Below are 12,266 nucleotides of genomic sequence, written 5' to 3' on the forward strand. Positions count from 1 at the left end.
ATAGCACACCTTGGTGATTTATTAGGGGGTTTGGTTTGGTTTGGCCTGGTCTAACCCGCGAGGTCTGACCCGCCTCATCTGCTTCGATTTCCATCATCCTGGCAACATGCCGTGCCCGCACGTTTTCATTCATAACTCGTCGCGTGGCTTGGAATATCCTTCGTCCTGGCTGCCTTCGTGTCCTTCGTACGAGTCCTCTCGGTTCCGGCACTTCGTGTGGCCGCTTTGGGGTGCCTAATATAAAAACACGCCGTAATCGCTATGCTCCGTGAGTCCTCCGCTCGTCGTCAGCCTGTTGCGTTCGAAAAAGCAGCAAGAGCTCCATCACAAAAACCAGCAGCAACAGTTTCAGATTCAGAATTCGGTTCCGAATCCAGTAACCGTTTCGCGACGCGACGCGTGAATACATAAAATAAATAAGAAAAAGATAAATAAGCCACAAACAAGACGAACGGAAAGAAATATCTCGATCGTCATAAATCAATCCGTCGAGTGTGTTTTTAGATCCAACGAAATTAGAGGCAATTACCACTGATAAGGTGATTTCTTTTATGTGACAATATTTCGAAAAAAACAGCGTCGTTTAAGCGGTTCTTATGCTTTTGAGTGGGTGTTTATTTGGCTTTCTCGCCAAACCATATCAGATTTCAAATTTCAGCAAAAAAGTTTGGCAAGTAGTATCCCTTAGGTTGATTGATTGCTCAAAAAACGTTTAAGCTAATTAGTTTTGCCTTTTATGTGTGGAAAAGGAAAAGGCATTGTTGCCGCCGGTTTCAGGTAACAATATCCGTAACTTAATGGACTGCAAACAAGCTTAAAGAAAGTTGTTATTTTTGCTTTTCCTGGCAGCGTCGGCAATCACACCTTGTAATTTGCAAGGGACGGTGGTTTCTTTTACCACGGGGGACCTACATTCCCGATTGATTGACCTTTTGTTGAGATTTTTATGGCCTAATCAAATCGGATTTACGGTTTTTAAAGCTGCGGAAACCGAGAGAAACCAGAAAACTTTTTTCCCATGTGCTTTACACATACTCGTATTTGCATACAGCGTATGCAAATAAATATCTCAAGTTGGAATAGATAACAGGATTTCATTTCCTTGTGTTTAGGCCGGGTCTTTTGAATTGCCGATACGATAAAACAAGAAGGGACTTGCTGGCAAGTAGCCCTGGGCAATCACGATTTCCGTCTCCGGTTCTGAGAATATGACAATGCCTGTCAGGAGGACAATCCTCAGTGGGGCAGGGCAGTTTTATTGCCCTGAATTCTATATTACTTCCAGAAAATCAATATTTGTTCAACTTCAAATGTGGGAATTCCATTCATTAAGTCGTCTCTTCTGGGAAAACTTTGGAACCGAGACTCTGGTAGGGCTTCATCTTCATTTATTCGCTAGACTTCGCGAGACCCCGAAACCCTAACTCTAATTCAATTGGAATGCAATTTCCGTTGCAACTTCGTCGGTGGCTGGGAACCTTTGACATTTCAACAGCGTTTACGCGATCTATTAGGGGAAATCAATAGCCATCAATTGTCGTTGCGAAAGTGCCGCAGCCACCCACAAATTTCATCCTTATTCGGATTCGCATGCGGATTCGTAAATCCCTGTTCAGCAAATGGCATCTATATGACATGTGATTGCCGGCAGGACTAATTCGGCTGCCATTTCAGCACTTACTTATAGCTGATGTCTAATGCTCCTGCTGACAGGTGGGATTTGAGTTTGTCCCCCAACCGAAAACAAAGGAGCTGCCATTTCAATGGACGAACTTTGAATTCCTGCTAAAATTCTGGAAATTCATGCTTTCACATTTGAAACAATGTGTAAATTTCAGTCTCAAAGAGATTGTAATTCTAAAATGGCTTTATTACGCAAAAGCAATTTATGCTGAAGGCTAACTTTGCAGAATTATTAAATATTTACCACTGAGCTGTAAGATGGGTAAAGCTAATTTTGAGTAATAGCGAAATTCGAGTTATGGGTGTTACTACTTTGAGTTATGCACACAAAGTTTCGCTACTAAAGCAATTGTTACTTAATTCTGTTAGTAACACAAAGTTAGTTTGGTTAGAGAAGTTTGGGCTTCGAGCACAATGGTTGCATTTTACATTGTGTCGGTGTGGTAAAACAAAAGTGAAACTTTAACCTATTTTATACAATTAAAATGCCCCAGCTCATGGAGGGCTTATGATGCAAAACATGAAAAACTATGAGAGGGCAAAAAATTAGGGGCAAAGAAAGTTTTTCATTCTATTTATTTTATTATGGAGGTGCGAAAATCTTCCTCTAAATGGATTCCTTCTTTTTGCATACCATCGCTCAACGTATTTCCATTTTCTTCTTAAGTTTGCAAAGGAAAAGATCATGTTTTTAATCAAAATCAACTTTAGAGTCGATATGCACTTCTTTTATTACAAATTAGAAAGCAAAAGGTGTCTGAATACCAATTTGACCAATGGCTATAAAGTACTTTCAACAACTTTAACAGAATATAAGCTTCGGCCAGCAAAACTTAACTACCTTTCTCGTTTTTGAACTAAGGCTTGCCGTTGATGTTTTGAACTTTGCAACAGGAAAATAATCTAGTTGTCGACGTCTTCAATTTAAAACCTAATTTCCTTTCTGAACCCTGTGCAAATTTGAACTCAGCTCCCGCTGTGCACTGATTGAAGAGTCCAAAGGGACATGAGATTGATATGCATATTCGTATATATAGTACATACATAAAAAAAACTAGGTTCAGAAGTACCACATATTTACGTGACCCATAAATTATGAGAACACTTCTTGTTGTCAGAATATTTCGCATTTTTCACAGGTTAGCTGTCAGCATTTTATTTTCGCTCTTTTCCACAGGGATTTCTAACGGCAGAGGTCAAAGTTTGCCATGGGTATGAAAGTTTTAAAAAATAATAGCCACAGATAAGCTTAATTTTTCATAAAAATGAAAAGAGAAAAATAATAAAATTGTGTGGCATTTAGGATACCCATCATATATTACATATTTATAAAGCTTAGTTGTACTGTATGTTCAACAAAAAATATAAACCAAATTTGTAGTTAAAAAAAAGGCTTAATGGGTGTTCTGTAAGCGATGGAAAAAATCCTATAACAATATTTATATTCTTGATTAATTTTGATAAATACCATATGCCTTTTTTGTAGCACTCAATTTGCATTACATGCAAATCTGTGAATTGTGCACTCACCCATGGAACTCTACCGTTTTTCTCCTTTTCGCAGAATGATGAAAGCCACAGCGTGGTTTTGTCCGGTGTTATTAACTTTACTGTGCGCCACAAGGCTCGTCTGCACGGCCCAAAGAGGAGGAGGAGCGGGATCGGGATTGGGATCGGGAGCGGAGGTCGTCGGAAGCGGCCGCACAAACGGATATCCTCTGGACTACCCCGATGCACGGAACACACAGGTGGGCATTCGCATCCACATCCACGTCTACATCCACATCCACATTCACGTCCACTTCCACATCCACATCACAGTGCATTTCTTTCTGGCCGTCGCTCTTTGTGAGTGGCAGCAGTTTTTGCGTCACTCGGCTGAATGTTTTCCGAATGCATATTCAATTATTGGCTCTGCATTTTTCGAACAGCCACACTCATAGCTCCTTTGACACCCGTCATTGGTTTCTGTTCATAAATTGACACATTGGTCGTTACAACATGAGACCTTTTCAAGAACAGTACAAAAGTGACCGCAATGTGTCCTTAAAAAAAAGATTACCAATCATATCATGTAGCTATTATGCGCCAGACAATAATATGTTGAAGGTTGAGATAACCGAAATATGGTGACCACAAGGTAATGAAAAAATCATTCCAATTCCTATTTCCTCATAGTCAACAAAGTGGTAAACATAAATAGAAGATTACTAATGGTAGTGTTGTAATGGGTAGTTGCGCCGTTGCCTTAGGGCTTTTCCATTCCTTATTTTCCTATTTCCTCATTGTCAACTAAGTGGTAAACATAAATATAAGATTATTAATGGTAGTGTAGTAATAGTTAATTGCGCCTTTGCCTTGGGACTTTTATAGCTGTGGCAAATCTTAATTCTTCGTTTCAAGAAATCACATAACACTTCATATGTCAACTCCCCAAAATCGCTAATATATCAATTTATAGATTAAATCAGCATTCTGGCATAATCTAATCAAGGCACTTCAACAGTGTGAAATACCTCAATGTGAAACTGGTTCTGGTTCTATGTTCCTTAACACCCACGAACTTGGCAACAAAATTGATTGGAATCCATGGTCTATTTAAAAAAATGGAAATTTACTTCAAGGCTTTGGTCCAAGCGTCATTAGAGGAAAACAAAAATAAGAAAAACATTATATTTGACTTTGACAACTCCTGTTGTCCACAATCAAAAGTTTCACCTCTGCTTTTTCAGAAGTTCGAATTTCGTGAAGTCGATTCTTTATTCTGCGCAATTTAAATGCGAGGCAAGTTCGTTTGTGAAACTGGAGATTTAAGCACGTTAATGCGACCCACGTAAACAATTTAATTTTATTTGCTGAAAGAGCTGATGTTTTATGATGGGGCAGCATTTTAAAAATCAGCCCCGGGGCCACGCTAAAAGCCAATTACGAAATTTCCCATTTGTACCACCATGTATGACACATCATTAACCACAAAACAAACATACATATATGTTATGTACAACTGTACATATGTTTCGATAAGGGTCGATTTGCCAACTAATCAGTCAAGTAGCGATTTATTGATTGATGTTTGTACGTCAATCAATCAGTTTATCAACGGGACACAATGGTTAAACAAGCAGAGGAACAGCCAACTAACAGTATTGTCATATTCCCGAAATCGAAAGTTCAATTATGTGATAAGCATTAAATGCGTGTAGAGCCTTAAACTTTTGAGTACTGCCGTAAAAATAAACGTGTCAGGGCCTTGAGTTGTTTTTGGGGAGTTTTTATTATTCAGATTGTAAAAACTATATATCTAAATGACGAATGCGTGACTTCATAACACGATGTTGCTTCATGAGGTTTCAATCCTAATCCTACAAATGGTTTCACGTGGTTGTTTGCCAAACACGGTTAATAATTTAGCTATAACAGTTTAATATTTGCACCATAGTTCGTTTATAAATTCTTTCAAACGACTTTTGAGAAAATGCACTAGCAACCTTTGGCATTAACAAACTAACTTTCTAAGCCGCTGAAGAATCAGTCGTCGAGTCCTGGGGCTCTTCAGTCGCCTGAGTGGTGGAGTCCTCGGAGTCAGTGGTTGATTCTTCCGGTTCCTGGGTGGTAGAGTCCTCTGGAACTTCAGGGGCAAGAGTAGTCACTTCAGAAGAACCGCTGCCGTCTTCGGAGTCGGTGGTGGATTCTTCTGGTTCCTGGGTGGTGGAATCCTCTGGATCCTCAGGAGCCTGAGTGGTTTCATTAGAAGAACCGCTGCCGTCTTCGGAGTCGGTGGTGGATTCTTCCGGTTCCTGGGTGGTGGAATCCTCTGGATCCTCAGGAGCCTGAGTGGTTTCATTAGAAGAACCGCTGCCGTCTTCGGAATCGGTGGTGGATTCTTCCGGTTCCTGGGTGGTGGAATCCTCTGGAGCCTGAGTGGTTTCATTAGAAGAACCGCTGCCGTCTTCGGAATCGGTGGTGGATTCTTCCGGTTCCTGGGTGGTGGATTCCTTTGGATCTTCAGGAGCCTGAGTGGTTTCATCAGAAGAACCGCTGCCGTCTTCGGTGGTGGTTTCGTCAGGTTCCTGAGTGGTAGAGTCCTCGGGAACTTCAGGAGCCGGAGTGGATTCGTCAGAAGAGCCGCTACCATCTTCGGAGTCTGTAGTAGTTTCTTCCGGTCCCTGAGTTGTAGAATCCTCTGAATCTTCGGGAGCCTGAGTTGTTTCCCCAGAGCCGCTTCCGCCTTCGGATTCAGTGCTGATTTCCTCTGGAGCCTGGGTGGTGGATTCTTCCGGAACTTCAGGGGCCAAAGTAGTCTCTTCCGTAGAGCCGCTTCCTTCCTCAGAGCCGGTGGTGATTTCCTCTGGTGCCTGGGTGGTAGAATCTTCTGGAACTTCGGTCACAGCAGTTGTGGATGCACCATCGTCGCCGGGAAGATCTGTCGTTGGGGGTGGTGGAGGTGGTGGATGATGACCTCCATGACCGTGATCATGACCATGATCATGATTGTTTCCGTGTCCATGGTCATGGTTATTTCCGTTCGATTGTCCATGGCCATGGTTATTTCCGTTCGATTGTCCATGGCCATGGTTATTTCCGTTCCAATGTCCCTGACCATTTCCGCCATTCCACTGGCCCTGAGCATTTCCATTTCCATTTCCGCCATTCCACTGGCCCTGGGCATGTCCATTTCCATGGCCATTCCACTGATTCTGACCATTCCACTTTTGCTCTTGCACCGTCTGGCTGTCATCGGATCCCCAGCCAAACGTCTTGGCCCAACTGCCTCCCAAATTTCCGAACCATCCGCCGTTCGGCCGGCCAACTGCCACTGCAACTAAGGCAGTGAATAGGACTAAAGTAAGAACCTTCATTTCGCAAATGTTTCGAATATACTACCTGGGTCCACTGGTGGCTATAGCTTTTATAGAAGTCTGATAACCACCTCATTACCTTCCAGACATTGCGACCACTACCATACATGCGAACATTCTTATCTAATCGCTAGCATGTCTGATAGTCAGACCTACAATAATCGTAATTATCATATTTATCTGAACATGAATTCGGGAATTGCTTGTTTACCATTTGCTTTGAACTTAGACATGTAAATAGCTACTTCTTAGAATAAACTCAAAACAAATTATTAAAAATTTTCCCAAGAAAAAACCATAAACACTGTTTAGATTAGGTTGAAATTTCGCTTGGTATCTTTATAATCTAGGCAAATCTAAAATCGTTTTATAATGACTATACGTGAGGAAGAGAAATGGTACTATGTATCAGGTGCTTTCTAGCTGATAGAATAGCAATTGATTTTAATTAGTTTTTAGCTATGATTCATGAATTTGCTTGAAAATTTCTTTCTTATCAGTGAAGAGCTGTTATCGTGAAATTTCCGATTGATCATCATGGAAAAAACGTATAACAACACCGATAAGGTTCCTAGATTTTTTCAAGTGATAATTTCCCCCATGTGGGTAAAACAAAAGGTGATATAATGTTTCTGATAGCGATGACCCTTAAGATAGCCCACCATCGATGCCAATAATCTGGTGAAATATTTTAATTTACCATCAAAACAAAAAAATAAATTCCATCATGAGGGAAAAACAAATGGTTACATAATGTTTCTGATAGCGAACGGCCCTTAAGATTACGCACAATCGAAGCCAATGACCTGGCGAAATATTTGAGTTTACCATCAAAACAAAAAATTAATTCCGTCATGTGGGAAAAACAAAAGGTTATAAAATGTTTCTGACAGCAAGCGGCCCTTAAGATTGCGCACCATCGATGCCAATAATCTAGCGAAATATTTTAATTTACCTTCAAAACAAAAAAATAAACTTAGAACGCCAAACTGTATATAAACAGTGGGACTTAAAACTTTTTGCATTACCTCGTCAGGGTTTTATTATGCCAAGTTTGCAGTAAATGTAAATGTGTGTACTATATAGTCTGTATATTTCTCCCCCATCTAGGATGACTTTCTGCTGGCCAAGAGAAACAAACCATCGCTGTCCATTGTCAATCCCCTGGATGTTCTGCGTCAGCGCCTGCTGCTGGAAATCGCACGGAGGCAAATGAAGGAGAACTCCCGCCAGGTGAGTTTGTGTTTTGTAATAAACGCGCCACACTGACCACTTTGCAAGATATTTTTAATAAGCTGAGAAGTAAGAAAAGAAAAACTTTGCCCCTAAGACAAACGGAAAACAATTCTCGCTAAAATGCTGTCTTAAGTGGAAAGAGTAATTCGGCGCAAAAAGTATAAATGAAAATGTAGCGGCTAATCAAAACTAGAATGCCTAATGAAAAATACTTTCCGTACCCCATGAAAAAAGCGCAGCTGCTGAAAGTTTTTTAATTCATCGTAAGCAGAGAAGGCAATAAATATTCCAGGGACCAGAACAGAAGACTCTATGGGCCCACATACACCAGGAATGTAAACAACATCCTGGCGGTCCCGAAAACAGGGCTTAAGCACTTCGGATGGCCCTGACACCCAGTATCCTGACATATACATACACTGGTCGGCATATGTATTTTGACAAAATAAAAGTTAAGTATACTCATAACTTGAATATACTTCTTGTAAACTATAGGCATCAATGGAAAGGTAATTTCAATGCCGTTTGAATGATACAATACATTTCTTTACCCATTCAGTACTTATTGAAAAGGACGAATTTGTGTAAATCAACTTTAAAAAAAAAAAAAAAAACTTTTTTCCTCGTCTTGAAAACTTAAATTTTTTGATGCAAAAAGTTTCTTCAAACAAAAACAATAGTAACTGCAAAAAGAATTTTTCAAATATCATTTTTCTTATATTTTTTATGAATTTTTGAAAATGCTTAAAAACAGGCATTTGAGCCATATTTTTGTCTTTTTCATACAAATTTTTTCCGACATTGTCACCTTCAAAAAATCATAAAAAATATAAGCAAAATGATATTTGAAAAATTCTTTTTGCAGTTACTATTATTTTTGTTTGAAGAAACTTTTTGCATCAAAAAATTTAAGTTTTCAAGACGAGGAAAAAAGTTTTTTTTTTTTTTTTCAAAGTTGATTTACACAAATTCGTCCTTTTCAATAAGTACTGAATGGGTAAAGAAATGTATTGTATCATTCAAACGGCATTGAAATTACCTTTCCATTGATGCCTATAGTTTACAAGAAGTATATTCAAGTTATGAGTATACTTAACTTTTATTTTGTCAAAATACTTATGCCGACCACTGTACATGCAACCATAAGGCCCAGCGCCAAAACAAAGCCAACGCTGCGTATGTGTAACACAAATATTTTGGCTCGGTAACAAAGCGAGTTTATTTGGTTACCAAACGTTGCGTTTCGACCCCAAGGCACACACAAAGACAAAAAACAAAAAAAAAATGGGAAAAAAATCAAACGTTTTAATGCGAGGAATTCAAACGATTTGCCTTGATAACCTCACCTTTCCTCCCACGAATTTGTGTCAAAGAGGGTCATGGATGAACATGGATGTGCCTATCTACCTATTCACACACGCCAGATAACATTATTGATTTGTCAAAGGGGTTTTATAAATTAATCCATGCATCCCAAAAGCAATTTGAGTCGGTGAAAGACGAGCTAAACAGGTATAATATTCTATGCATACACCTGGGACTTAAAGTCTCCGGCAGTGGAACTGGCAAATAAAAGGAAAATAGCATATATATATTCAGTTTAAAACCGAATATCATCTCAAATCATTTAAAATTGCAAGGAAAGAGCTAGCTGATTCTTTTATATTCTGAACAGACATTCGACAGTTTAATTTGAATGCCAAATAAATGGAATCGACATATTTATTCACAGCTTGAAGGAAATAGATCACATTTTGGCTTCGGCTCCATTTCCAACAGATGCAAACAGTCTTTCGAATAGCAAAAAATGAAAATGTCACTTGAATTTGAGAGCAGGACATTAAACAGACTCTTTAAGTCCTGCAAAGTGGTTGGCAAACAGAAGGAAATTTAAATAAATATTGCAGCACTAAATGAATGCATTTTTCAAGGTGCTAAACTGTTAGATTGCATTTACCTAGACTTAATAGGATTACCAATATCTCAAAGATACATTTTCATAAAAGCTCTGTTGAACATAAACCAACAATTAATCACCTTGTTGTTAAATATTAAAATGACTTCGAAACAAACACCTGTGACTCGAAATATTCTGCAAAGTGGTTAGCAAATTTAGTGGAATCTGTGGCTTTAAAATAATGATTTTAAGTTCGGTATGCAATGGATGCAAAGTGTTAAATTGTAAATGTGATATGTCCTCATGCTCAATTAATGAAATAACGCAATGACATTTGATTTGCGAACCAAATTGGAACGTTAACTACATTGCCAATGTGGTCATCCATCATGAATGTCAATCTAGTTTAGCTTTTCCCTTTAGAAGGAGGGTACATTTCCCTAGAGAAATGGGGAACGGGGGGTTGTTCCGACTTCCCCCAGCATTTTGTCAACCATTTTACAGCATTTTATGGGAACCCAACTGCTTTTCTCGTTTCTCAACCAGGTTGAACTGAACCGCGCCATCCTGAAGAACGTGGGCAAACGAGTCCTGCTGCGAGGAGCAGGATCTTCGAGGGTGAGCAGGCGGTACCGCCAGCAGTGGCCAGTGGAGCGGGAACCGGAGCGGGATGGAGCTGGGCCCGAGGAACTGCAGCTGGACCGGCAACAGCTGCTGCCCTGGAAGCATTTCCCCAGCCAACTGTGGAGCTACGGATGGGCCCAGTCCCCATCGTACTCTCCATCGTCACAGTTTGCGGATTCCCTGCAATCAGCCTCCACTCGACCACAATCCCAGGAACAGGCACAGGCACTCCCGGGTCAGAAGGCAGCCGTGCTCAGCTATGCGAAGAAATCTCTGGACGTGGCCGGAATGGGTCTAACCAGCCATCGGGTCAACGGAAATGAAGCCAACGAAACAAATCATGAGCAAGGGAATGGGAACGGGAATGGGAATGGGTATGGCAATGGAAATGGGTATGGTATTGAAACTGAAAATGACGATGGCAATGGGGCCAGTAAAAACCCGGCGAGATATGTGGATGACGATGAGAACTACAATGACGTGGGACCGGAGGGAGTGGGATTGGGCGTGGGTGTGGGACTGGGATTGGGTCTGGAACGGTTCGAAGTGTTCGAGGACAAGCCCAACTGGGGAAACGAGGAGGTGGTGACCCCTGGTGGCGGCGGAGTTCGAGGTGTGGCCAATGCAAATGACCGAATGCCCTGGTCCTATCCCTACCGCTTTCACAAAAGTCAGCATAATGTTAATTAAGTAAGTGATGATTGAGATGCAAGTATATAGATAAACGATAAACATACTGATACAGATACAGATACTGATACAGATATATGTAATACCGATACGGATACGGATACGGATAGGGGCACCCAACTTCGTAGTGCTTGACGGTTATTAATGCAAATCGACGGTTCCTAATGGCTGGCTACAAGGCAGGCATGTTGTGTGTGCACATACTCCTTGATGACAAAGACAAACTTACTCCCACGTTGCTAGATGTATTCGCATTTGAACTCTATTTTATCGAAAATAACCAACGGTGTATGTAACGATTTATGCTACCTCTCTCACAGATACTGTTGAAAATAAAGCCCCCGAATTAATGTCAAACATACTTTACTAGATCGAAATCGAAAACACCTTTTTGCTAATACACCGAAGCTATAGCGAAGAAAACTCTAAACGTAAATGCATGCGTAATTGATAGTGATCTATGTGTAATTTTAATAATTATTTTTTAACGATTAACGTTAATTAATCAATCGCATGCAATATTGACCTGTCGAATGGGATTTCAAGTGTTTTTATTAATGGTGTTTACTAACTACATACTACTACTAAAAAATGAATTGTGGTTTATATTCTCCGCGGGCGGAAATCGGTTTTTATGTTTGCTCTGCTTAAACTTGTGTAAAAAATGCTCAAATAGAATAGACATACACACTATTTACACGCTCTGTTTTCGTTGAAGCTGCATTTGGTCACTATTATATTTGCGTTGTTGAAGGGTTCAAGTTTTAAGATATTAAGAAACACATGGTTCCAAATCATACGAATTACGGATAACGATTTTAAAGTAGATCAAAATCAGCCGTATTACCCAAGCAAGTACTTCGATACATGAATACGCCACGTGTTGTGTAAATTAACAAGGAATTTACCCAGCAAATTAACCATTTAAAAGTTACGTTCTGTACATTAATAAATTTAATACAAATTAATTTCCCTATGTGTATGTAAATAAAGATTCTTTTTCAGAAAAGCTAAACTAATTAAATTCCAAAAAAACAAGAAATCAAACGAATTATATATTATACAAAATTATATGTATGTACGGATATACTTATTAAAAAAGGAAAAAATAAAATCATGAGGCATTGACATGACATTCAATTATAAAGCATTCCGTTTAATTAACTTTCTAAGGACTCAGTTCACCAGGTAATCATAATTCTGGGGGAATTATTTTCGCATTTAAATTGGCAAGGAAGGAGGGGTAGGAGATATAAGACAAAGGTTTTTGAACTCAC

The 12,266-nt window shown here is 39.7% G+C and overlaps 2 protein-coding genes across 3 annotated transcripts; one reads left to right on the forward strand and one right to left on the reverse strand.

Annotated features, from left to right (window-relative positions):
• The first annotated feature begins 281 nt into the window (after nt 1-281).
• LOC119560734 lies at nt 282-12,117 on the forward strand. Of its 2 annotated transcripts, XM_037874348.1 has the most exons (5): nt 282-539; nt 3,248-3,431; nt 7,653-7,775; nt 10,222-10,989; nt 11,045-12,117. In XM_037874348.1, the coding sequence occupies exons 2-4, from the start codon at nt 3,249-3,251 to the stop codon at nt 10,987-10,989; spliced, it is 1,074 nt and encodes a 357-aa protein (XP_037730276.1). In that variant the 5' UTR covers nt 282-539; nt 3,248; the 3' UTR covers nt 11,045-12,117. The 2 variants fall into 2 exon arrangements, with proteins under 2 accessions (XP_037730276.1, XP_037730275.1); XM_037874347.1 differs by having other exon boundaries at nt 10,222-12,117.
• LOC119560733 (dentin sialophosphoprotein) lies at nt 5,087-6,550 on the reverse strand. Its single transcript, XM_037874346.1, has one exon. It carries the CDS (start codon nt 6,540-6,542, stop codon nt 5,196-5,198), a length of 1,347 nt encoding a protein of 448 aa, XP_037730274.1. The 5' UTR covers nt 6,543-6,550; the 3' UTR covers nt 5,087-5,195.
• Nucleotides 12,118-12,266: the final 149 nt, after the last annotated feature.

This window comes from Drosophila subpulchrella, unplaced genomic scaffold (genome assembly GCF_014743375.2).
Source record: "Drosophila subpulchrella strain 33 F10 #4 breed RU33 unplaced genomic scaffold, RU_Dsub_v1.1 Primary Assembly Seq354, whole genome shotgun sequence".
NCBI classification, from domain to species: domain Eukaryota; kingdom Metazoa; phylum Arthropoda; class Insecta; order Diptera; family Drosophilidae; genus Drosophila; species Drosophila subpulchrella.